The following is a 27,956-nucleotide window of genomic DNA, read 5'->3' on the forward strand; positions in this document are numbered from 1 at the left end:
ATTGCATAAGCAAAGCAGTGAGATTTATTTGCTCAAGTATGTGAACATTCTAGGGTACAGCACAGACTCATATCATAAAATGTCTTCTTGATTTTTCTTTCTGCTTGATTCAGCTCTCTTCTGAGTTTTGGCTTCATTCTCCACCTCCTCTCAGGTTCAAATCCATAGGAAATAAAGTTGCTTCTGGATGCTTCAGTTTCAGGTCTTTGGCACTGATTGGCCTGCCTAGAATCACATGTCCATTCTGAACCAATTAATGGCATTCTGCAGAGTATTAGTGGTTTCCTAAGACATTTTTGGGGGGATTACCATCAGTATTAAGGCAGATTGGAAGCTTCGTGAGAAAAGTCGAGATAGCTTTGACAACTAAACGCGGTCAACGAGTCAGTAGCGCCCAACTTCTTCATTGGAGGCGCCCTCACAGAGTAACCTGGCCAGGCCGAGTGGACCCACGCAGAGAGGAGCCACGCCCCTCCTGGAGCCACGCCCCTGGCGGCCCTCTCTGTGACGCGTTACTTCCGGGCTCGGGACATCCGCATCCGGGTCATGCTGCACTTCTGCCTGTAGTAGTGTGTGACTCGCGGCGGTGCGGCGCCGTCAGCGTTCTCTTGCCGGTGTGATCCGCCGAAGTGCCTGCAGGCGGGGAGCCCCCGCGGCTTTGCGCTGAGAAGGACGGGCAGGGGACCTGGGAGCGAGCGGCGGCAGGGCTCCGCCGTTCGGGGGCGGGCTGGCAGCTCTGCTCCTTCGCTTGCTGCTGTCTATGGGAAGCGGGAGCCAGCCCTGAGGAGTCCTCAGCGGGTAGCGACCCCCTTCCCCGGCTCGCCTGCCCGCCCCGCCGGGGAGGGCGGAAGATGCCGGTGAAGAAGAAGAGAAAATCTCCTGGGGTGGCAGCGGCAGCGGTGGAAGACGGAGGCCTCAAAAAGTGTAAAATCTCCAGGTACCGCCGCCCCCTGCCCTTCAGTCTTTTCTTTTGCTTCAGGACCGAAAGAGGAGGCGGCCGGCCAGGCCTCGGGCCGGGGAGAGGCGAGCCCCCTCTGATAAACCGGGGTGGCAGGCGCCGGACCGCGTGAGTCTGTGCCGGGCTCCACCTCGTGTTGGGTTGTGTGCTCAGCGCCGCTGAAGGACTCTTGAGAGTCGCTTCCCGTCCGACTCTGCGTGCCGGAGAGGGTGGGGGAGACGAGTACCCCCAGTTCTCTAAGCCTCCCCCGCCCTCAATCCAGACCTGGCAGTGTACAGATCCGTGCAAGGGTCACTTCTAGAATTTCTCTGTAGACTGTGAAGAAAGGAGCAGAGCGCGAGGAATTTCGTCCTGACTGCTGCTTTGGGAGTCATAGAAAGAGAAGCTCCTTGTGCTGGAATTGGCCTCCAGATTTAGTATATGGAGTGATCTAACCCGCACCATCCCAGCAGGAGCCCCATTTTCTGGAAGCATAGTGCCTCCACCTGCCAAATAAAGTGCTTGGCTATAGTGCCTCCATAGCCAAGTCACTGGGTGCAAAGTTGAAAAGGCCCTGCATGCATTTTGTTGTTTAGCCATCAGGATACTGTTAGCTCTCAACATAAATATTAATAATTTGAGAGCTATTATACTCTGCATTTCTTGGAGAAAAAGCAAGGCAGAGTTGTAGTTGTATAGTGCCTTGGTTCCGTTGTAGCATGTCATTAAGGCATTACAGCAACACTGTATGCTGCAAAAAAATCATTGCAATTTACGTGTCAGAAGAGGGTTTTTTAAATCTCCTTATTGGATGTCTTGACTGTCTTACTGGTTGGCACTTAATGTAAGAACTTAAGATGCTACCATTTAAAGTAGCCAGCATTATTAAGAGGAGATAATGATAGAGCTCTCCTTAAAGAGAAATCTGCTTAAAATGTAAGGTAGGTGACCTCTTTAGTCTGCTTCATCTTTTTTGTAATTAGTTGGATTTTTCCTCTTATTAACTGGTTGGTGGAAGAGCCCGAGGGTATTTGACTATTACTGTGAAAAATACTGCTGTATTCTTATACCTCTTAACTCATACTAGAATTTGACATATACTCCACTAGCTCATATTTGTATGAAGCATGCAAATTAGATTTCTTTTACTTTAACTTGTAGCAATCTTAAAATGTATAACGTATTAAAAGTATTTAAATTAAGCACATTAAAACAGCTGAGCCATTAGTATTAGCACTCAGGTGATACTTTGCTCTGTCAACTTAAAATTTTTATTTGGCACCCTTATTTTATATTACATTACTATTACATAGTTGCAGAAGTTATAGCATTCCTGTCACTGTGGTAGTATAACTGAGCTCCTTGAGAAAAGTTTCTCTATTCGTTAAATCTTAGAGGCCACTTACGAACTTTCTAAATTTAAATTATTTTATGAAAAAGATAGATCCTGGGATTAAATTGCTTTGGCTCAATTATTTGAACTGGTATGATCTATTTTCTTTCTTTTTAATCTGTGGAATCTAATTATACCTTAAGCCCTATATTATCTTTTATCTTTAAAATGTTTAAGCTTGGTAGATGGTAAATAAACAACTCGTAATATATAATATTCTGAAATATTGATTCACTGGGTATCAAAATATACTTTGTAAGGTTCATTTTCAAATTATACACATATAGAATTTCTATGCAAATCAGCAGAATCACTGTAAAGATTTATATTTTCCCAACTATCAGTCCTGCATTGAGACCATTAGATTGAACTTCTGTGTGGTCTTTTGAAATCTGGGAGCAATAATTTTAGTGATATTTTTGGTAGTTGATAGTGAGCAAAGTAGCATTTGGGCTTTGTTAGCCAGAAATTTTTATGTGTAGATTACTGTTTCAAATTGCATATATTTAACAATTCCAGTTTTTCCCTGTAACACCAACTGTAAAAAAAAAGAGAGAGAGAGACTTTGGTTTGAATTGAAGTAGTTCATATTGAACTTAGCTTTTCACTAAAAGTTGAGACTTGATAAAATTCTTAGGCATTTGTGTGTTTTCTAAGCTATTGCAGATCCCAACCCCCTGCTAGACTAATAAGTGGAGAGGAACATTTTTCAAGCAAGAAGTGCCTGGCTTGGTTTTATGAGTATGCAGGTAATGAAATTAATATAAGAAGATATCAGTCACATGCTTTAAAACTTTTTTTTTTTTGGTTCATTCATTTGACAAATATTTATTGCAGGCCTGCTGTGTGTTAGTGCTGTGTGATGAGATCAGGGTCAAGACTGAGGATTATGGTTAGGCTAAGAATTTCGTGCCCTTTCAGGCTGATATCTTTTTAAATATGTAATTCAGTATATGTTTAGTGGGTAGGGTGAAACTCATTTACTGTTAGTAAAATTTGTAAATAGATTCATCATTGGTTTATGTCCATTGGCTACAGTAGAGTTAGTATTCTGGAAAACAGTGTGTAATAGAACATTTTATACTTTATATGGTTCTTGTTTTTCTTTTCAGTTTTCTTTGAAGTTTTTCTGAACCATAAGCTTGTATTTTCTGAAACTTTTTTTTGTGAAACTTTTGGGAAGACATAGTAAAAGATTTAAAACTCATATATCATTCCATGACAGTTTTCCCCTTTAATGCTGCCGTCTATGGGGTCACACAGAGTTGGACACGACTGAAGCGACTTAGCAGCAGCAGCAGCACAGTCATTTATTTAGCCATTCACTTCCACTGGAGATGCAATAATAAATAAGGAAGTAAACTGGTTAGTATAGTATTCTATATGCTATTAATATATTAGGAAGATGCACTGTGAGAGTTCATAGGAGGAGTATATAACCCAACCTTGAAAGTGTCATTGAAAATTTCTTGAAGAAGCTATTTTAACCTGCACTAAATCCTATAGGTGGTGAATGAACAACTCTAGGTCTAGGATGAGGCTAGTTCAAAGGTAAAAATCAAAAGCCTGGGATGAGGCCAGAGTTAAGTATATGAAAAAGAAACTTGTTTCTCATTTATTATTAACTTCTTCATAGCAGTTAAAGGGGAGATTAATTCATATTAACTTTTATACATTTTTTTCCCCATAGAATCATTAGAATGATTTAGTTCTTTTTGGAATTATTGGTTTTAAATCTGCCCTCCACCCCCAACTGTTTCCTTCTTTTACCTGCCTCCCTGTTTGGGTTTTTTGGAGATTTTTCCCCCTTTTACCTATCATCCTCAGAGTGTTTGTTTAGAATAAAACACTGTATATGCAGTCATTGTCTTATATTTAGTGATAATAAGGCTTAGATCTCAAGGGAATTTTGAACTTAAGATTTAGTTTTTTAGGTTATGTATGGAAAAAGACTATTTTGAGAGACAGTAGCTTCACTGTTGGTATCCTCTGAGCAATCTCAACAATATAATTTAAAAATTGTTTAGTAACAGAACAGATTCTTTATAGACCAGAAAAGCTGCTATTACTGGCATCCCAAGACAACCACTAACCCAAATTAAATAGAGGGAATTCATTTTCTTTTGACCTCCATTTGAAATGTTGACCCAGTATTCAAAATGCCAGTTTTACTGGTATGCATGGCAAGATAGAGAATCAAAGGCTGGTCATCTTATTTCACCTATAAAGGGTACTAGATACATAAAATTAATTAGTCTTTTTTTTTTTTTCCTTTCATGCTTGATTGTTTTACTTCTCATAGGGACTTTCCTGGGTAGCATAGGATTAGATTTAGTTAAGCATTTATTTTCTGTGCCAACATTTTTTAATAGCAAACTAATTGCTATCTTTATTTTTTATTATCTAATTTTTTTCCTGTGACCATTCTGCTAAGTAGTTGGTGGTATTCTTGTTTTATAGATGAGAAACAGGCTTAGATCAAGTAATTTGCCCAAGATCATACAATGACAAGAGCCTGGATTCAAACCCCAGTCATTCTGACCATGTAGCCTATGCTTAGCTGCTACTATCTTGTTTTAAAATTTGTACGTGGCAGCCAGTTTTCTTTTTCCAAAAAAAATATTAGTAAGTATACTTGAGGTTAACTAATATTCTGTCATTCATCTAATGATGCATATTTAGGGAGCACTTTATTCATGTGTCAGGCACTGTGCTGAGTGCTGGGAATATAGTGGTGAACAAGTCAGACAAGATCCCTACCCTTTGGGGACTTGCCTTCTAATGGGGAAGACACAGTAAGTAAGCAAGATAATTACACATGGTGGAAGATTATAAAAGTAATGTGGTGTGATGCAGGGATGGAAAGTAGAAAGTTGGGATAGACTTTAAAATAAACTGACTAGGGAAGGCCTCTCTGGAGATTACTTCAATCAGAGACCTAAATGATGAGGAGGTGCTAGTTGTCTGTCAGTTAGAGTAACTGAGATGGCCTTGTTTAAAATGGTGGCAATAATTGTGCCTTCTGAGATAAAACATGTAAAGAAAACACTTAGTACTGTACCTGGTATGTAGTTAGAACCCAATAAATGTTAGCTATTATTAAAAGGGTGATAGTATTGCAGCATCAGATTTACTGGTTGTATATTTTTACAATACTGTTCCAAAAAATTAACAATGTAGCTCCTATGTAGCTTATGTTTAAGGTGCTGTGTCATGCTTTGAGCAGATTTTTTTTTTTCGCCTGAGCATTTGCTCTGGCTGGCATTGTTTTAGACCCTGCAGATATAGCTGGGGACTATATGGTTATTAAACCATCAGAAAATTGATTTTCTTTTAAATTTTAAAAGCGTTTCCTGGAGGAGGAAGTGGCAACTCACTCCAGTATTATTGGCTGGAAAATCCCATGAACAGAGAAGCCCGGCAGGCTGCAGTCCATGGGGTCACAAAAGAGTCTGACACAGTTGAGCGAAACAACTGCAACAAAATGTTTTACCACAAATCTTGTTAATAAGATACTGTAGGTCATAAGTGGTGTGTGAAAGGTCTTCCCTTTCATAAGACCTCTCATTTTGAGTGATACTTGCATTGGCAAGGATTCAGGAATATATTAGGCCTGTTGTTGAAGAAAGGTGTTGGAAGTGAAAAGGCATTTTAAAGTCTTAAAAAGAATCAAAAAAGGGGGATATAATTGCTTAGTCCTAGTAAACTGACTTAGCAGCAGCAGCAGTAAAGTTACCAGCTGGTAGAGTGAACTAAATCATTTTCATAGCTTCTTAAGTTGGGTAGAAACCCATATTGTGCCTGAAATAGTTAAATTCTACTCCAGAGGTTTTACCCTGGAAGTAGTTTTATTGGAAGAGTTTGTTTGAAGAAGTATAATTGATGTTATGTGGTCTGGGGAAAAGAATATTATAGTATAGACTTGGTTTTAGATTTAGATTGTTATTTGTTTTGTGAAAGTCACTTGACATTTACAAAAAGGTCTTATATGTATCTTATATATCTTTATATAACAGTTTAATTTGATTTTTATCAAATTTTAATCAGTAGTCTCCCATTTTCCAGGGAGGCTATTTTTTATGACAGTAACTGATATTTCTTGATATGACTCTTCAGCTTTCTCTTAATAATTACTAGTGATGGCAGTGTGGAGGACAAGTTTGCTTTCTTGCTGCATTAGAAAAGTTTAAAATATATTTCAATCATGACTTAAAAAAACTTTGTTTTCTTCCATTCAGTTCTTTATCTGGTTTTTATTTTCATCCAAACCACATATAAGGATGCACATTCGGTTATTTTTTTAACACCTTAATTATGTATGTGTGCTTTTAAAATTATGTAATTAACACATTTTCATAAAAAGTCTCCAAATGTATATTAGGAAGTGAAAGTTTCCTATAATTATCACTCCTTAACCTTTTAACATTTCACTGTATAAAAAAGTACAATGCTTATTTAGACCAAAGAATTTTTAAAACATTTAGTTTCAGATCATGTGTTAATATCATCTTAGCAGTCTGGACCTCATCTGAGACAATAAAAGCTTAACTGGTCCCATGCTGGGTAGTTACATTTTTCTACTAAGAAAAGCCATAGGACATTGGCCCCATGTTGTGCTTATGAACTAAAGATGGTGATATAAAATGCCACCTGAGTAGCCTTGGTCTAGTCCATGACATATAAGCTGGAGTATTTTTAGTCCTTAAGAAAGGAAACAAGTTTCTCTTAGCTACTTTAATGTTTGAAGACTATTTTCTTTCAAAAACCAGGTGTGGTAAACATATTTGTATCATATCTAGTTTTAAATTTTATTTTAGCCTTTTAAATTGAGGTATATTATTATATTAATTTCAGGTATACAACATAATGATATATGATTTTATAACAAAATTATTACCACCTGTCACTACGCATGGCTACAAATTTTGTTTCCTTGTGATAAGAACTTTTAAGAATTTACTCTCTTAGCTACTTTGAAATACTCGAAATAGTATTATTAACACTATAGTCATCCTGCTCCATGTTACATCCTCAGGACTTACTACGTTTGGAAGTTTGTGCCTTTTGACCACCTTCACTCATCTTGCCCACCCTTGCCTCTGGCAACCACCAATCACTTCTCTGTATTTGAGTTTGATTGTTTTTGGTAGATTGCTTATACAAGTGAGCTCATGTTGTATTTCCCTTTCTCTGACTTGTTTCACTTAGCAGAATGCCCTTGAGGTTCATCTATGTTGTTGCAAATTTGTTTTACTCTTACCAAGCAAAAGATAACATAAAAAATAGGAAAATTGATATACTGACTTATGTTTAGTGTTACTAAGGGAAAAAATAGGAAAAATGTCCTTAATTTTTGAACTAATAATAGACATAGCTAATTGAGGGATTAAGCATTTATTTTTACATTAAGATTACATAGTATTCATGCTTTACTTGGAAAATTTCTCATTCTGGAATCTCAATGTAGCCATTTTCTTATATCAGTATTGTTATATCTTAAAAAATATTAAATTTTTACGGATATATTTCAGAAGGTTAATGAATGACCATCTGTTTTAGTAAGAAACAGATATTCTCCTCTGTTTACTGTCTTGAATTGTGGGTTGGTACTGGCACATTCTAGTAGAATAAGGAGCTCAAACCTTGTTCTTTTTCAAATTGATGCATTGTCAAAAACTTTCTTCAGAGGAAGCTCTCAGTAAATGTATTTTTAAGGATAGAGTCAAGTGATTGTACAACCTAGTGATTGTCATTAATGTTTGTTTTTATGTCCTTTATTATATTTTATAATGTGTTCAAAGAGGATTTCAAAGTTAAAAAAATTTAATCTGTACAAATATTCATACTTTATCAACGGTATGTAAAAATTCAAAGTCAGTTATTCACAAAAAAATGTTATGTATTCATAAATTCCTTTAACACAGTGGCTTCTGTTTTATGTTGATATAAAGTTATAACAATAAAATATATAAATTATTTTTGTCTTTGAAGGTCCTGATGAAGTTGTAGGGCCAGAAGGAATGGAAAAATTTTGTGAAGACATTGGTGTTGAACCTGAAAATGTATGTTTTATTTTTAAGTAGAATGGAATGCAAGTGGGGTATAGAATATTCATAAATTTCTAAAAATTGGAACAGTTTAATCTTATAAGAAAATTTTGTTTCTTCATGAATATTGCAGATTTTCATTTAGGTTTTTTTAAGTGAATTTAACTTGGGCATGTATTATCTTTCTTGATATAAATGTCTTTTGTAATAGAGTAAGAGAGATTCTACCTTCAGAAACTGTTAGAATATTTTGCTTTTAAGAAATTGACCCATCTAAATTTCTTTACAGTTAATAATTCCAGAGATTGTACTCTTTAATAGTTGAAGGATGGAAATAATTGTATAAAAATGCTCTCCATGATAAATATAGACATGATAATCTCTGTGCTGACTTCTCCCCTATCCTTTATGTTCTGTTCTTTCCAGATTATTATGTTAGTTTTAGCGTGGAAATTGGAGGCTGAAAGCATGGGATTTTTTACCAAGGAAGAATGGTTAAAGGGGATGACTTCATTACAGTAAGAAATTTTTTTAAAAAACAAATTTGATGGCCTATTTGAAAATCTTAATTGATATTTTGTGCTTCGTAATTTCAGGACTAAGTCTTCACCTTAAATTAGTTTTATCTATAATAATCAGTTTAGGATTGAAAAAAATTATATTATGGTCTTTGCCAAATGAACAGTTACTCCATTTTTCATATTTCCTAAGAAAGAATCTTTAAGAACAGTTCTGTTAAAACCCACCTATTCTCCTGATGCATGAACTAGAGCTTTATGATAGAAGTTATTTATTCATGGAATGTTTGAGCAATGAGGGACTTCCTTCTCAAAATACAGAATTCTACTACGTGAGTAGTTTGTTCTTAAACAGTTCTGAGCTCTGGGACCTCCTCTCTCTTCAGTTTTATACTTAACTTAAAAAAGAAATTTGAAGTGACTTACATGACAGTTTTAAAGAATAAAAGAAATATTGTTTGGCAATAAGTAAATAAATAAATAAATAAGTGTGCAACATTTAGCCATTTTATAGTTGTATACTTTCACATTGTATGCTGCTTTTGAATGCTTTTATAAGTTACAAAATTACTTCTTTTTCACAAAATTGCTTCTTTATAAAAATGATTTTGGCTTTCCAGAGTACAGTGTGCTTAGTTTCAGTTGGTAATTGTGTGTTAATTTTATATTATGTCATATTCCTAATGTTCACCCAGGAAATAATAATCAACATTCTAAAATAGAGCAAGCATAAATTTATATTTTTGGAGCCCCAAACTGGAGGTTAATTAGCTTCCTGTTGTATGATTTTAATTAACATGCTTAACCTTGTTTGCCTATCCTTAACTTTCAGGATACCTGATTTTTCAAGTGTATTTGTTCATATGAAACTTAAATATTTTTGAATTTTCAGTGTCTAATGTTTCTTAAACCAGGATTAACATTTAGATATTTTATGTGTGTATATACAAACACATAGATATAAAGAAAAGAGAACACAAAGTCAACTCTCTCACTTTTATTATTTCTAGATGAGATGAGGAGTCTGAAATTCAGAGAGGTGAAGAACATTTTTGCCCAAGTTTACATAGTTCCTATGGAACTAAGGATAGCAGAGCTAGAATTTTAATTTCCTGATGACCAGTCTACCATACTGCAGTTCCTATTGTGGCATTCCTTTGTATTTTCCTTTGTTAGCAGTCTTTATAAAATAGAAGGCCATTATTAACTTTTAAAATCATAGTGTTTATAACCAAGACCGCAGATTCTGCCATTCATCTAGGTGTCATAACATGGCAGATTAAAATAATGTTGCTTCTGAAATTCTTTGAGCTGTTTGCCACCATTTAATTAAATTTTTAGAGAAAGATAAATATACAGGAGTATGCAAAGAATATAAAGAATTTCATACAGCTCAGTCTGTTTTATTAAAACCTGTATTGGTTGTCACGTAGCTCGTTAATTGTGAGACCTTTTATTTGGCATTACAGTTGCTTTTTGTACTCTTCTGCTGCTGCTTTTGTCCTCCTTTTTTCAATATCTCAGCTAACAAGTGTTTGCATATTTTTAACCCAAAAGTTTCTCATTGCTTTTGAATAACTTGATATTATATAAGGAGCCTCTGTATAACATATATAAACAAAAATGTTTCTAGTATTTGCATATGGCTTTAGGTATATGCTAGGAAAATTGATGAACCCATGAACATGTTGATTATTAGCAAATCTTTCCAGCAGGAAGTTCACAGGCTTTATATAATAAAAGCAATATTTAGCACTTAAAATTGACCCAGAGGTTTTTGTTTCACTCATGTGTTATCCCCTACCCATTTGCCTAGAGCTCTATAGTGTAGAGCCTTGAAGTTACTAAAATTAGGCAAGCATTCTTGACTCGGAAAATAGTTTTTTTCCTCTGATGATCTAGATTGCTATGTGATGTACAAAGTATCTTTTCTTAGTTGGGTAAGTCTTATTATCCCCTGAATATTCTTATAAGGAATCTGCATAAAATAGTTTTCAATGTAAACCAAGAGAGACAGAGCTCTTAGTTTTTTAAAAAATGTATAGTTTTCTAGTATACTTGGTTTTTACAATTATAAAGTGTAAAATTTTACAGACTTCATTGTTTTTATAGTTGTTTCTATTTTTAGGATTTAATTTAACCTGAACATGGTTATTTGATGACTCCTGAATCACTTTAATGTAATTATCAGCTGTTTCAAATTAATTAATTTTAACCCTTAGAAAACTTGAGTAGAGCTCTGCTAAAGAATAGAAACAGTCTGATAGTTAAGACATACATTATGGTCAAGAATAGTAGAATATCATAATCATGGTTAATTAAAATCTGTAATTGTGTAATACTTAACTGTTTTCAGAATACTTTTTTTGAAAACATTTATTTATTTTAAAGCTGTTATTCACACAGACTTTCCATAACTGAATTGTTGTTTTCTCTTGTTTGAAAGAATTTATGGGTATGAATTTGTACATAATTGGAGTAGAATGGTCATTTTGTAAGTTTTGGGGATGTGATTGCCATATCCTTTCCAGATATTTTGCTCTATTTTGTTTTCATTGTTGTTTATTAATAGTCAAATTTCCCTTCAAGTCAGATTTAATTTAATAGATATTTACCCTTATTTTATCTAAGATACTGTGCTGCTTACTGGTGATCACAGTGAGGCATGGGACACAGCTTTTACTTAGTTACATTCTAGCAGGGTGGGAGAGTGTTACAATACTGTAAATATAAATAAATCCCCAGTGGCTCAGCGATAAAGAATGTGCCTGCAATACAGGAGATGTGCGCTCCATCCCTGGGTCAGAAAAGCCCCCTGGAGAAGGAAGTGGCAACCCACTCCAATATTCTTGCCTGGGAAACCCCATGGCAGAGGAGCCTGGTGGGCTACAGTCCACGGGGTCTCTGAAGAGTTGGATACGACTGAGAAACAAACCATAGATCCATGTGGGATGGGACAAGTGCTGAGTAAAAGTAACAGATACTGTGAAAGCACAGCTGCTAAGGAGATTAATTACCACTGAGTAGACAGGCAAGTCTTTGCTATGGGTGTAGTGTTTGAACTAGACCTTTGAACAATGATTAGGATTTTGATGGTTGAGGATATAGAAAAATGTTTCAAGAGAAAACTGTGAGCAGAGCCTTGAGAAGGAAAAACATATGTCTAGTTTGCTGGAATCAAAAGGTACATAAAAGAAACTGAAAGCAGTTTTAAACTCCAGATAGTTGAGATATGGCTGCATTATGCAGGACTTTGAGTAATATGTTGAGAGAGTTTAAACCATATGTTTTAGATTGGGAAGGCACCAGGTTATTGAGCACAGGAATTATCAAAGATTTGGGGGATGATTTCAATAGAGTTGATTTTTTAAAAAAATGTTTTAAGATCATATACTCTTGAAAATCTTAAGGAAAACTGTGAACCTTATCCTCGTTGTAATGCACATATGTTGCTACACACAAAATGTTGCATATGGATCTTCTTCCTTGGATCTATAGTGGCAAGATTCCAAGGATACTTGAAAATTTTATTCTGCCATACTTACTGGAGCAAAGGACTTTTCTCACATGTACCAGCTGAAAGCTTGTTGTTGGAGCAAAGATGAATTACCATGCTGTTAGAGAAAATTGTGGGCATAGATCTTTGAAAAGAGTATACTTGATTATGATCATGAAGAAAGAATAGGATCTGATCAGAACGGTAGTACACTAAGCTGTCTTCCAGTAGACTACAAATTGTATACCCTCTGGTCTCCATATTGAGCTCTGTACTTTGAAGAGTAAAGGCTTGACGGACTTTACTTTCCTACAGAAGAGATGAATGGGGAACATTTATATAATTTTTTTTGGTGAGAGTAGAAGATTTGAGTAGATTGTATGCTATACTGTGTGTGGCATATGATTTATCATTCACTTAGCATTTGGGGCCCAAGTACCAGTTGTTGGTGTGGTTCTTCTCCTTTGCTCTCCCGCAGAGTCACCATGACTGTTTCAGAATGCCCCCTCTCCACATTTCCAAATGCCTCCAGAGGTGGAATTTTTGTATTGAGGTCAATAGACCTGATTCAGAGAATGTTCTAAATCCATAACTTTGTGAATAAAATTCTTCGTATTATAGCATCAGTGTGTCACAGCATTCTTATTAGGACTTGAAGATTAAGGAAGAAAACCTCACTTAGACCTAAATGAAAATTTTCTCTCATTTTAAAGGTCATTAATGAAGCAGAAATTCAAGTCTCTCTTAATAGAATGTTTAACAATATTCAGGAAATTAATCCCTAAGCCTTTATGTTGAAATTTAAACCCATTTCTATTCATTCTAACAGCAGTGACTTTGAAGATGGTTATTGTATTGTGCCAGTGTTCCCTGAAAACTATAGTTTTATTTGATATTCAAAAGTAGACTATTCTTATTTTCCATGCTGTACTGCTTATAGTACGTGTTTCTTTTTAGTTCAGAAGAAATATTCTTCCTACACTTGCTGAGTTAAGAGGTATCAAGATTATTAGCTCCTGTGAGTCTATTTTGGAGCTAGATTAAATATCAGAATTGTCTGTTAATAACAGCTTGGGTGTGTTTACTGGTTTTGCTGGCTTCAGCCATGTCTTTATGATGTTCCTGATAAATGTGGAAATTTGTGTTTAACCTAGCCTGTCAAGCTAAAATTGTGTTACACATTTAATACATGATCCTCATTAGTAACCTTATGGCTGTCTCATTGTTTTTGTGTTTTTAAAATGAGAAACAGACTGGAAAAGATTAAATAACTTGCTTAAAGCCACATGGCTGGAAGTGGAAAAATTGGAATTTCAGTTCTCTGTTTGACTTGAAACTTTGTTCTTTATCTCTGTATTATTGAGGTCTCATCCTAAGTAATATTGTTACTTTGTGTACCTCCCTGGAGCAGAAAATGGCAACCCATTCCAGTGTTCTTACCTGGAAATTGCATGGACAGAGGATCCTGGTGGGCTACCTACCATCCATGGGGTCACAGAGTCGGACATGACCGAGCACACACAACTGTGGAATGTAAAATATTTGGAAAGGATTGTAATCTCTTAGATTATCTCCTAGAGAGACTTGTTAGTCACTACTTACACACTTAACAATTCTGTTTGAACTATAGTTTTCCACTAACCTTTTCCCAGATGGGAATTTTGAAACCTTTTGTAATACGTCATTTACTTTGTGTTTTATTTTTGATACTCATACCTTTATTTAACAGTTTTGGAATGCTGGGGCCTATATGCCAGGCCCCATGTTAATACTATGAGGACGATTTTTGAATTCTGGAGGTATTGAGAGAAAAAAAGCTTTTAAAGTAGGGAGGTATCCTTTAACTTGTTTTACCTCCTGAATCTCAAGTCTGTTAAGATTTTGTGTGAAAATGTGAGTCACATCATTAAAAAAAAATGTGAAAAGCTGCTGATGAAGCTCAAAGATGTAGAAAACGAGGCCCCTACTTAAAGGTAGGTCCTGATGGGAATGGGAGCACCTGTGACTAGTCACTTCTAATACTAGGACCTTTGGTTCTCAGTTGACAACTCTGGAGATACTCAAGTTTTGAGATGTCCCAGTTTTCAAACACTATTATAATAGCATATAATCTGAGAATTTGTTTCTTTTGCTTATTATTCTGGTAGAAGTTAACTGCATTTTCAACTTTCATTAAAACTTTTTCATAGAATGAAGAATGTTTGCACTAGTAGAAGCCATTTATTGAAATAGTAAATAATAAATTTCTCATAAATGATAAGAATAAATTTTTTTTGTTTCTTCTTGAAACATTTTGTGTACATATTTGTATGTAAGGAAGTAGGCCCCAGACAAATTAAATGATTAACTTATCCAAACTTTGATTTCCATTTCTGGCAGTTACAGCATCCTAAATATGCAAGCAAATCATTTCCCATCTTACATACCTAAATGTTAGTTAAAATATAAAACATCTGTTAAAAAACATACTTGTACTTGACTATAGAAAAATAAATCAGAAGCCAAAAATTACGAGAGATGGTAATTCCATAGGGCTCTATGGAGCTGGCATTTATCCTGAGGATACCTGCCTATTCTTAGTCACTTGGATTAACCTTTTATGCCTGTTGGGAACTGTAGACAAATTGCAATGAGAATCATGTTAAAACCTCTCACATTTAGTTATTGATGCCAAATCTATCCAATAGAGGGAGACTTGTTTGCTTGGGCTTGGTAACATATGCAGTTGGAGACAGTGGGCTTCTAGTTGAGAGAATTCCTAACTAAAAGTGCTTTTTGGGGAGTTCCCTGTTGGTTAGGATCTCAAGACTTTCACTTTCATGGTCCTGGCTGGGTTCAGTTGCTGATTGGGAACTGAGATCCTGCAAGCTGAGAGGCATTGTCAAAATAAAGAGCTCTTTGTCGTGAGGATGTAGACACAATCCAAAAATGCATTTTACTATTGTCTCAGGTAATTAGTACTTCCATGTGTTTAGTGGAAGCAGGTCTTCTGTACAGGAAAGCATTTTAAATAGAAGCCTCAGTTTCTTCAGAGAAAAGTTCAGTGATCGTTAACAATCAGAAATCACTAAACAAGTTGGGAAACAGATCTTAAACTTCAAAATAAGACTCTTTAAGGTTAGTATTTTGAGTTACTACAATCTCAGTATAAAATAACTACATTAATGTGTATTAAAAAAAAAAGAATGGTTTCAGATGATCAGATTTCAGATAATTTCTAAAAGTGAAATATATAAAAGATTTAAAACTCAGTAGAGAACTAACTGCAAAGGAGATGGATATAATAAAATGGTGATGTACCATATTTGAGGAAAATAGAAAAGAGACTAAGAGCTATAGTGGATTAATTTTTTAAAATTAATTTTGAGTGTGTTCTGTGAATTTTGAATATGTCCTCTGTATTCTAGATTTAAGTCCTTCATTGAATATGTGACTTGAAAATGTTTGCTCCGTGTCTGTAGCTTGTGTTTTTATTCTTTTACAAGGACTTTTATACAGAATAAAAGTTTTAAATTTTGATGGTTTATTAGTTTTTTCCTTCTTATGTGTTTTAAGTGTCAAGTCTAAGAATTCTTTGCCTAGCCATAGATCCTGAGGACTTTTCCTTATTTTTTTTTCCTAGAAGTTCTATATTTTTACATTTTACTTTTAAATCAGTGGTGCATTTTGAATTGATTTCTATCAAAGGTATGAGACTTAGATTTTTGGTTTATTTCTTTATCTGTGGATATCCATTTGCACCACTACCATTTGGTGCAGAAACTCTTTCTCCTATTGAGTTGCTTTTTACCTTCACCAAAAAGCAACTGGACTTAACCTTGTGTGGTCTCTTCTGGGTTCCCTGTTCTGTTCTGTTGATCTTCTTCCAATACCACACAGTCTGCATTACTATAACTGTGTACTCAGTCTTGAAGTCAGGTAGGCTGATTCATCTTTTCTCGAATTTTTTTTAGCTACTACAGTTTTTTTAAACCTCCTTTTTCTTTCTTGGTCACACTGTGTGGCGTGTGGAATCTTAGTTCCCCGACCAGAGAGTGAAACCTATGCTAGGAATGGAGTCTTAACCACTGGACCACCAGGGATGTTCTGCTATTACAGTCTCTTTGTTTTTCCAAAAATTTTCGAATAATCTTACATATTTACAAAAAATCTGAGATTCTTGTTAAAGTGCATGTGAATTTGAGAACTGACATCTTTACTCTTTGACTCTTCCAAGATAGATATGTCTCCATTTACGTAGGTGCTTGGCTTCTTTCATCATTTCTTTGTAAAACATGGATGTCCTGTACATGTATTCTAAGAATTAAACCTAAATATTTTGTCTTTATTTTGGTTACTGTAAATATTGTATGTTTAATTTTAGCATCCATATGTTCATTATTAATATATAGAAATAGAATTGATTTTTATATGTCCTGTATCCTATGAACTTGCTGAACACACTTATTTTAAGATTTTTGTATGTGTGTTCTTTGGGTTTTCCACATGGACAATTGTGTCATATGATTATGATCCAAAATAAGGACAGTTTTATTTCTTTTCTGTACATCTTATATTTCCTTTCCTTGACATATTGCATTGGCTAGAATGTCTACTACTGTGTTGAATAAGTATGGTGATAGTGGACATGCTATTTTGGTTCCCTGTGTTACAGATAAAGATATCAGTTTTTCACCATTAAGTATTGTTACTGGTGGGTTGTTTGTAGGTTTCTTTTTTTTAAATCAAATTGAGCAAGTTCTCCATTTCTGTTTTTTTTGTGAATTTTAAGATGAATAGTTATTAAATACTTTAAATACACATTTTCTGCATTAAATCATAGTCATGTGGTTTTTCTTCTTTTAGCCTATTAATGTAATTATGTTGATTTTTTTTGTAAGTACTGAATCAATCTTGCATAGTTAGAATAAATCCCACTTGATCATGGTATATAATTATTTTTATATATTGCTTAATTTCTATTTGCTAATATTTTGTTAAGGACTCTTGAGGGATATTGGTCTATAACTTTATTTTCTTTTTCTTATTTATTGAGTTATATTGGACATAAAATGTTATATTAACTTCAGATGTAAAACATTCAATATATGTATATATTACAAAATTAAGGGCTTCCCAGGTAGCTCAGTGGGTAAAGAATCCATCTGCAGTGCAGGAGACATAGGTGACATGGGTTTGATTCCTGCAATACTGTCACCATAAGTCATTAACATTCATCAGTATATATAGCTGTAAATGTTTTTTCCTTGTGATGATTTTTAATTGTCTTTGATTTTAGGGTAAAGGTAATACTGGCTTTATAAAATAAATTGGAAAGTTTTTGCTTATACTTTATTTTTTGAAGGAGGTTGTAGAATTGATCTTCAAAGATGGTGAAATTCTCCAGTAAAACCACCTGAACCTGTATATGTCTTTTATAGATGTTTTTAACTTTTGCATTCAGTTTATTTAATAGTTTAATAGTTACACAACTCAAATATTGGTCCATGTCACCTGTTTTTGTTTTTGGCTGTGTTGGGTCTTTGTTGTGTTGCATGGGGGCTTCTCTTGTTTCAGAGCATGAGCTAAGTCACACTGCAGCGTGTGGGATGTTAGTTTCCTTACCAGGAATCGAACCGGCCTCCTCTCCATTGGAAAGTGAATTCTTTAAAAAAAAAAAATTTTTTTTTCAATTTATTTGTTCATTCATCCATGTAGGGCAGTGCTGGGTCTTTATTACTGCAAGGACTTCTCTCTAGTTGGGAGGAGCAGGGGCTGCTCTCTAGTTGTGTGTGGGCCTCTCATTGTGGTGGCTTCTTGTGCAGAGCCCATGCAGGTACAGCTCGTGGGCTCAGTAGTTGCAGCTTCCAGGCTCTCAAGTTGTGGCGCATGGGCTTAGGGCTCTGAGGCATGTGGGATCTTCCTGGATCAGGAACCGAACCCATATCTCCTGCATTGATCGGTGGATTCTTGACCTCTGAGCCACCAGGGAAGTCCTGGAGAGAGAATTCTTAATCACTGGGCCACGAGGGAAGTTCTGAGTCCGTTTGATAACTTACTCTTCTTAAGTTATCAAAGTTATATCCTGTTGATATCTGCAGGTCTAATGATGTACTTTGTTTCATTCCTGATACTGATAATTTAATTCTTTACTTTTCCTACTTTCCATAGGTTTAATCTGGTCTTTTTCAATAATCTAAGCTCCTGTTTTTGGAATCTAGATAAGATTTCAAAGGCAGGAGCTTAGATTGTTGATTGAGACTGTTTTCTTCTTTAATGTTTGTATTTATATTTAGTGCTATAAATTTCCGTCTTAGCACTGTTTTGTATCTCAAAAAATTTGATATATGTTTTCATTTTCATTCAGTTCAGTATATTTTTTGGTTTCCATTCCCATGGACTATTTAGGAGTTGGCTGTTTAATTTCTAAGTTTTACTTTCTAGTTTGGTCTCATTGTGGTCGAAGAACATATTCTGTGTGATTTCAAGTATTTTATATCTGTCAAGATTTGTTTTTTGGTTTAGGATTGAAAAGAAGTATTTTGTTGCCACCGAGTAGAATGTTCTTTCCATGTCCATTGGATCCTGTTGATTGATGGTGTTGAATTCTTCTACACGTTGACTGATGTTCTGTGTTGTTCTGTCGATTGCTGAGAGAGAGAGACTGAAATCTAACTGTGATTGTGAATTTGTTCATTTCTCCTTATATTTTGCAGCTCTCGTCTGGTGCACACATTTGAGATTGTTCCGTCTTCTTGGTGAATTGACCTTCTGTCATTATGTAATATTCTTCTCTAGTTTGATAAATTCTTTGCTCTGAAGTCTACATTAGCTGATACTAGTTTAGCCACCTCTCATTTCTTTTAGTTGTTTGTACAATATATCATTTTCTATTCTTTTACTTTCAGCCCACCTATATTGTTATGTTTAAAGTCAGTTTCTTCTGAACAGCATAGAGTTTACCGTGTTTGTTGTTGTTGTTCCACTCTGTCAGTCTCTAATCTTACAATTGGTTTATTTAAAACACTTATATTTGATGTAATTACTGATGTATTAGGGCTTAAGTCTGCCCTGTATTTTACAGTTCAAAAATTGTGGTTCTTTTGTTATATATTTCTTTCCTTAGACTTTCAGTTTCTTTGGTGATAGTTTCTATCTTTTCATTTATTTTAATTTCTTCTTGATTGCTTACTGAAGCATTTTTATAACTGCTTTAAAATCTGAGTCGAATGATTCTAAACATCTTTATCATTTCAGGGTTTGCATCTATTGATTGCCCTTTTGCTGTTTGAGATCTTGGTTCTTGCTATGGCAGGCAGTTTTTTTTTTTAAATTGAAACCTGGAAGATTGGAGTATTATTTTGTTATGAAAGTCTGGATCTTAGTTGAGGCTTCTATTTTGGCTAGCTTCCTCTAATATCACTTGGGCAGGAGAACTGAGGGCTGTTGCCTCATTAGTTTCCAGTGCCCATAGCAAGTGAAGTTCCTCTCTGCGTCCTTGACGTCTGGGGAGGAGTCCTCATTACTGTCAGCAGAGGTGAGAGGCCTCTACAGATGCTTTCTCTCCATTGACACTGCTGGAGTGACGGCCTCGTTCCTGGGTAAAGCTGAAAGCCTTGACTCGAAATCCTCCTCTGACACTCCCAAGAGTGGAGGAGGAGTGTCTGCTTTTCATTGCCTGGTGGGAGTTCATGTACCCCTTGTGGTTTCCACTGACACTGCAGAATTTGAGAGGGCGACCTGCTTATATCCTAGTGTTTTGTTTGTTGTTTAGTCCCTAAGTCGTGTCTGACTCTTGTGACCCCATGGACTCCAGCCTGCCAGGCTCTCTGTCCATGGGATTCTCCAGGCAAGAATACTGGAGTGGGGTGCCATTTCCTTCTCAAGGGGGTCTTCCCAATTCAGGGATCCAACCCGAGTCCCCTGCGTTGGCAGGAGGATTCCTGACCACTGAGCCCCCAGAACACCCCCATTTCCTGGTGAGGGTGGGCCATTCAGTTCCCCATTCAGCCTTTGCTGGCGTTGGTAGGGATTGAGCCAGTTTTCTCTTTGGTGTTTGACTGGAGAAGAGTGGTTTGTTGGTTTTTTTTTTCCCTTAACGATTTCTGTCTTGCCAGATTGCTTACTTTGGGCTAGAGGGGGAGAGCAGGCTTCTGTATGTTTATTTTTTGTCTGCCCTCGTTGGCATTTCTGTTTTGCTGACTCCTTCAGCTCCAAGCTGGGATAGATGAGGCAAGAAAAAAACCCAGGGAACATGCTACTGTATCGTTTCTCAGATTCTTTCAGAGTCTTTTTTTGTTTGTTTTGTATATAATGTATAGGGTTTTAATTGAATTAACAGGAGAGACGTGAAATAACACTTCATCTTAGAAGCAAGTTGTTTCTCTTTGTTTTTTCTTAAAGTGAACTTTCTGCCTTTCTTCCCCATTGCACTCTACTGCCTCTTTCCTCTGCTCCATTTTAGAAACAGATTCTTTGAAAGCAATTGTCCAGGCTTCTTTTCTCTAGTTTCTCCTCATTCGCTCTTTTAAACTTATTCTAGCAAGACTTTATCCTTACAGCTCCTCTGAAATCACACTTGTAAAGGCCTTATTTACAAGTGACTAATCAGACCAATTAATACTGACAAAGCTTTGGGTGAAGCTAAAATTTTACTTAGAGGGAAGTCTGTAGCATTAAATATTATATTAAAAGGGGAGGGAAAAATCTAAAACCATATGAACTGGTATCTAATTTAGGAAAAGGATTAACCCAAAGAAAAAAGAAAGGAGATTAAAAGTGTTCAAGCCCTGGTAAAATAGAAAAAAGATACAATTGAGAGAATTAAGAAATTTTCACAAGGTAACAAGAAGAACAAAGAAAAGGCAAATATATATAATGATCATGTTAGAAAATATAAATATTTTAATTGGCATATTTAAGTAAAATTATATGTGAAATAAATAATCAGAAATGTGTATAAATGACCAAAACTGATTCAAAAAGACATTAACAAATCAAAATGGTCTAATAACCATTTAAAATGCTGATTTAGTAGTTTAAAGGTTTTCCTTTTCTTAGTAAAAAGGCCCAGGTGGCTTTTCAGCTGCTGAGTTTGTTCATATCCTAAATCCATTGTTGAGTAAACTTTTTTTGGAAAATAGAAAAAAGTGTACCATTTTTCATTTTGGTTTTTTGAGGCTTATGCTATAAGCTTGTTACAAGGCTAGCAAAAAGAATGTGAAAGAATGAAATTTACAGCCAGTCTCATTTATGAACAAAGCAAAATATCCAGCAGTGTATAAAACAGGTAACATGACCAAGTTTGGCTTATTCTAAGAATGCAAGCATTAAGCAACAATAGAAATTTATTCAGATATTTTACACATTAATAAAATGATAAGTTACTACACGTCACATTGTTGATTTAGAACAGTGAAAGTCTCACTTAAATCTGAGAATGCTAGGTGTGTTGTCATGAGTACTGAAATCAGTTTTGCGTGTAAAAGTATTGGTCACAGTAGATGGCACAACTAATTTGATTGAAGGGAATCATGATCTGAGAGAGGACAAACTGTGAGTTAGTTTTGATGAGTAATTTTTTGACAAAATATTAGAAGGAACAGCATATCAAGTAGATAAAATAATATGTGCTTAAAGCATAGATATGGCATTTGGGAATGGTAAGTGAAATGTAACTAGAGCACAGTTACATTTTAAGGATATTGGGCTCTGGCTGGAGATGAGATTAGAGCTTTGTGCCAATTGTGAAAGGCTTTATCTTTTATCTGCCTTGTTTCTTGCTAAATAGTGGAGTATGTCAACCCAGGTAAAATCAGAAAGCCAGTAATACTTTGGAACATCCCGTCTCTTTAGTTCCTTATATTTAGTTAGTCGTGCCTTTAGAGATAACATCTGTTACTCGTTTGCATTCTTTTGTACATGTCCCTTATGTAAAGTTAGGTGCTGTCACTGATATACTTTGATTTTTTGTTTACTAAAAATGTAGTAGGAATCTGAGTTTATCACTGAATCACTAATAACATTTCCTCTGGATTACCTCCTAAACTTTAAAAAGCAATCATGGTTAGTCTCTTTCACCAAGATGGTGCCTGAGAATTTGTGTCAGAGGCCTGATTAATTTTGTTTGTTCTGTCATTTTAACTTTATCTGTGGTAAAAGCGTATATCTTAGTATGTTTCTTTTTACCAAATATTTGTGATTTTCTTCGAGGTTATGCTTGAGTTGTGGATGTCTTTTTTTAAAGAAAAGTTATTGGAGTGACCTTTCATAGATTGCTAGGTTTTCTTTTCCCTTTTTCCCTTTTGCATTGTATTGGTAAATAGAAGGCAACAGTTATTCTAAATTTGTGAATGAGAGAATTTAAACCTAAACTAACTTCATAAATGTGCTCACTTTTTTATTTAATGCATTCATTCTAACTCCCAAAGATACTTTTATTTAATTTTCTTAATTATATAACATTTTATTTTTTAATTTAAGGTGTGACTGCACAGAAAAGTTACAGAACAAATTTGACTTTTTGCGCTCACAGTTGAATGATATTTCTGCGTTTAAGAATATTTACAGATATGCCTTTGATTTTGCAAGGGTAGGTGGAATTTCCATGTTTGCAATTTTAATATTTTTTTTATTATCTTGAAACCACACTTAGGAGAACTTTTTTATCTTTTGTTTTAGGATAAAGATCAGAGAAGCCTTGATATTGATACTGCTAAGTCTATGTTAGCTCTTCTCCTTGGGAGGACATGGCCACTGTTTTCAGTATTTTACCAGTACCTAGAGGTATGTATATGTTTTTATTTTTAAAATAATATTTAAAAACTTAAGCTGAATGAACAGCATACCTTCAAATGAATAAAAACAAAAAGACTGTAGCTTTAAAAAAAAATCTGTATAAGTGGTTGAAAATTTGTTTAAGTGTATACCTAACTGCTCTCATTTAGACATGAGTTCATGTTCATTAATATATTTTGTGCATAAGCTGTGTGTATTCTCTTTCTCACAGCTCTTCTCCCTTCAAAAAAAAAAAAAAAAAAACAAAGATAAATCTTCAAAAAATACATGTTATCACAAATGCCCTTAATGTAAAATTAGTTTCTTGGGATTTTTCAGGAGAGAATTGATGCTAGTGTACAAATCTCAAGCTTTGAAATCACATTTCTTTCTATATACAGAATATTAGACTGAAAAAGATCAATTTAAGAGAACCAATTTTAGTATTAAAGCTTAGGCTCAATCTAAAGAATTAGAATAAACTTTAAATATCTTGTAGTTGTTCAGTTGCTCAGTCATGTCTGACTCTTTGCAACCCCGTGGACTGCAGCACGCCAGGCTTCCTTTTCTTCACCATCTCCCGGTGCTTGCTCAAATTCACGTCCATTGAGTCGGTGATGCCATCCAACGATCACATCCTCTGTTGTCCCCTTCTCCTCCTGCCTTCAATCTTTCCCAGCATCAGGGTCTTTTCCAGTGGCTCGGTTCTTCCCATCAAGCGGCCAAAGTATTGGAGCTTCAGCTTCAGCATCAATGAATATTCGGGGTTGATTTCCTTTAGGATTGACTGGTTTGATCTTGCAGTCCAAGGGACTCTCAAGAGTCTTCTCCAACACCACAGTTAGAAAGTTTAATATTTTATGTCCCCAAATATGAGAATGTACTTAGATAGAGTGATTACTGAGACATGTATGCTGAATTTATAAAGGAAGTATTCTTTTAGAAGAAAGGCTTTATTCTTGTACCTGTTGTTCAACGTGATTCTAAGAAGAGACTGTCCTTTTTTTCCATTCCTTTCTTTGGTAGTGTTTTTTTGTTTTTGCAATTTTGTCTTTATTTTGGTGTACTTCTTACCATTTCTTGAATATAGATGCTTTTGCTTTGAAAATTTCTCATGAAGCTGATTGTTTATCATAGCAAGTTCCCCAGATTAGTTTTGTTTAAAGCTTGTGATAAGAGACGGTATAAAAAGGTCTTATGTGCACACTTAAATCTTTTAGCCTAATAAAGTAGATTGGTTGATGGATATTATCTATCTTCCTCATATTAGTAATTTGGGGACAGAGATAAATATCATTCCTTGTAAAAATATTCCCATGTAAAGGTTGCTGAGAGAACTAAATATTTTCAAATGTTTGTTGTGTGGAAGGTGTTTAACATATATTATCTTTTTAAATCTTTATAATACCATTTTGAATTATGTTTTATTTTTACTTAGCCAATGAGTAACTTTCCCAAGGTCACTCAATTAAGTAACAGAAGTAAGATTTGAACCCAAGCCTGAAAAATGCCAACTTCAAATGTGGCTAAACAATAAACCTTATGCGAAGAAACAATTTAATGAGAAGCAGCAGGAAGGAGTTTACTGTGTATAAGAAACATTATATAGCTTGATCTCACTGGTGATTACACAGCATATACATTGGTAAAAATTTATTAAGCTTTACCCTTTTTGTTAGTGCCCTTGATGCTGTGTTATTCCTCAGGAATAAAAAAGAAAAAAATAAATTTGAAGATGTTAACATCTAAATGACCCTGAAAATTCTCTTAGAAACATAAATAATTAAAAGAGGAATAACTGTTTTAGGAAAGACTAAATCACAACAAAGTTACAACTATGTTTATTGACGTCAAATCCTAATAGATATTGCTTGGTCTGTAATCCAAATGTTTATATCATTTTCTACAGCAATCAAAGTATCGCGTTATGAACAAAGATCAGTGGTACAATGTGTTAGAATTCAGCAGAACAGTCCATGCCGATCTTAGTAACTATGATGAAGATGGTGCTTGTAAGTATATAATACAGTGTTTTCTTATGAAAATATAGTTCTTAAAGCTATTAAATGAGAACATGGATTTATGTAGCATTACCATAAAGAATTTAAACTTCCTAACAGACCTTCTTGTTTTAATTGTGTGGAAAGTGTTGGGGGGAGGCAGGTATAGAAGGTAGGGAACTTAGATTGAGCACCATTATAAAATCTGTGCTGGTAAATACAATATTTTCAATTACTTGGTAGCAGAGCACTATAGCTAAATTTAGAATATAATTTCTGCAGCTAGAAGCTAAAATTCTGCTTTATTCCTGTCTTTCCTGGCATTTTACTATGTAAGAAAAGTGCAGTCATGATTTTAAAAATAGGAAAGCAAAACAGCTATAGTAGCAAAAGCTTTAAATTTAATATCATAATATCCATTCACATAATGGCAAACAATGTCAAAGTAACTTCCATCAGAAATTATTGAGTGAAAGTGAAAGTGAAGTCACTCAGTCGTGTCCGACCCTTTGCAACCCCATGGACTGTAGCCTACCAGGCTCCTCCATCCATGGGATTTTCCAGGCAAGAGTGCTGGAGTGGATTGCCATTTCCTTCTCCAGGGGATCTTCCCGACCCAGGGATTGAACCTGGGTTTCCCGCATTGCAGGCAGATGCCTTTACTGTCTGAGCCACCAGGGAAGCCCAATGATTTCTAGTTGTTCAAATTAAAATATCTGTCAGTCCCCTTGAATGGAAAACCCAGGATGCCATAGGTGTTGGAGGCAATGATGAATTATTTAGATAAGCCAGATGAATTTTCTAGAGCTGTAAGTTTTTCACTCCCATCACAAGTTTGGCTGCATGTGTTGTTTTCATGTTGCAAAGCATTGTATAGAAAAGATTGTTATTGTTGTTTAGTTGCTAAATCATGTTGAACTCTTTTGTGACCTCATGGACTATACTCTGTCCATGGAATTTCCCAGGCAAGAATCCTGGAGTGGGTTGCCATTTCCTTCTCCAGGACATCTTCCCAACCTAGGGATTGAATCCAGGTCTCCTGCATTGGCAGGCAGGTTCTTTACCACTGAGCCACCAGGGAAGCCCACACAGAAAAGATACCTTCCTATAAATGTAAACTGAGGTTAAAGGACTTTTGTGACACTGAAGAAACAAAATACTGAAGAAAGGATAACTTTATTTCTTTCTGTATATATTGTGTCTTTCACTTACAAAATAGTGTAAAATTTAATATTTTTATAAATAATACCTTACAGCAGTAAACTGGCAGCTCAAGGACTGTATCTGGCCTGTAGATATGTATTTTCATGTGCATTTGAGTCAACGTTTTAACAGAGGTTTTGAATAAAAATATAGCTTCTAGATTTGTTTGAAAAATTGCAAAATCTGACAGAACTGTTCCTGTGTTCTTCTATAGGATTTAGGTTGGAACCAAATAGTGGCTTATGTTGCACTTGCTTTCTGGTGTGCTGGTCCACAGTATGACAACATCTAGGTTGCTTTTCAGTTGTCATTTATTATTATGCTAGTCTCCTGTTTTTCTTACAGTAGAGAAATATCCATTAAAAGTGAGAGAAAAAGTGAGTTCACCAGAGGGTTGTAAGAAGAATAGGGCAAGCATATTTCTTTATGGCAGTGAGTTTTCCCTACATTTCCAAACATTAAACAGTGAGGTTATTTAAATTGCCTATCTGATTTATGTAAGTAAGTAAATTTGAACTCCTTGTAATATAAAAATATCTTTTTACAATAGTTCTTAAGGCAGGTGTTGATATTTATTAGGTACTTGCTTTGTGTTCAGATTTATAGTAGGTCCTGTACCTGGAACAGTATATGGCCACACCTTCAGTAAACTTACACACTTCTTGGTGAGGTAACAGAAATACTATGTTAAATACTTTTCAGATTATTTAATAATTAATTAGCAGAAAGCCATGGGCAGTTAGAAAAAGGGAGAGGTTAATATTGACTGAGTTATCAGAGAGTTCATGAAACACTTAAATCTTGAGAACATGGTTTTCTGCAAATATCCATTGTGGAAAGTCCCTTATGTTTTTTAAAAAAATAAAAATAAAAAGGCCAAGAAAGCACCTATTAAGTAGAAGAGGGAGTCTGGAAGGAAAATACCTAAAGAAGGGAAAGGTCAGTTCCCTATTGTCACCATAGAGTTTGTTTTATATAATTTAAGAGATAAGTTCACTGAATTCTAATAAAAGTTGTTTCTTTTATTTCTAGGGCCTGTTCTTCTTGATGAATTTGTTGAGTGGCATAAAGTTCGTCAAGCATCATAGCAAGAAGTATTGTGAAGAAAATGCAAACCTTTTGATCCTGATGTGTGTACAGGCTAATGAGATGAGGGGGAAAAAACCTAAGGGGTGCATTTTCATTCATATGAAAGACTTCTCATAGTACTTTTTTTTTTTTTTTTCCTTTTTTTTTAAAGGAAGTTTTCTTGTTACATGTTACGGGCATTGAGCCACACCTCTTCTTAGACTGAATATTGAAGTTTTTGTTTTGAGTTTATAACATTTATTTCAGAACAATAAAGATTCAGATTTGTGACAAAGGCCTTAAAGTGAAGATGTCCGTTGAGTGTCAAGAGTGGTATTTATTTTTGTAAATTTTAATTCTTGAATTTTAGAAGTCTGTCATACCAGAAGTTTGTGGAATTTTAAAGGTTTTAAACAGTCTTAATGTTTGGCAATATATAGCTCATGGTATAGCTCATATATTCATCTCTGCACAATCAGAAAGAATATTTATTGGCCTTGACTTCTTGGGTAATTTCTGATGCAGCTAATAAAATACAT

The 27,956-nt window shown here is 35.1% G+C and overlaps 1 protein-coding gene across 2 annotated transcripts; it reads left to right on the top strand.

Moving 5' to 3' along the window:
- Positions 1-592: 592 nt before the first annotated feature.
- On the top strand, positions 593-27,956 carry DCUN1D5 (defective in cullin neddylation 1 domain containing 5). Of its 2 annotated transcripts, XM_068988644.1 has the most exons (8): positions 593-937; positions 2,988-3,079; positions 8,322-8,392; positions 8,804-8,895; positions 22,853-22,961; positions 23,051-23,155; positions 25,056-25,158; positions 27,382-27,956. In XM_068988644.1, exons 1-8 carry the CDS (start codon positions 852-854, stop codon positions 27,435-27,437), a joined length of 714 nt encoding a protein of 237 aa, XP_068844745.1. In that variant the 5' UTR covers positions 593-851; the 3' UTR covers positions 27,438-27,956. The 2 variants fall into 2 exon arrangements, with proteins under 2 accessions (XP_068844745.1, XP_068844746.1); XM_068988645.1 differs by lacking the exon at positions 2,988-3,079.

The sequence above is a fragment of the Capricornis sumatraensis genome, chromosome 16 (assembly GCF_032405125.1).
Source record: "Capricornis sumatraensis isolate serow.1 chromosome 16, serow.2, whole genome shotgun sequence".
NCBI lineage: Eukaryota > Metazoa > Chordata > Mammalia > Artiodactyla > Bovidae > Capricornis > Capricornis sumatraensis.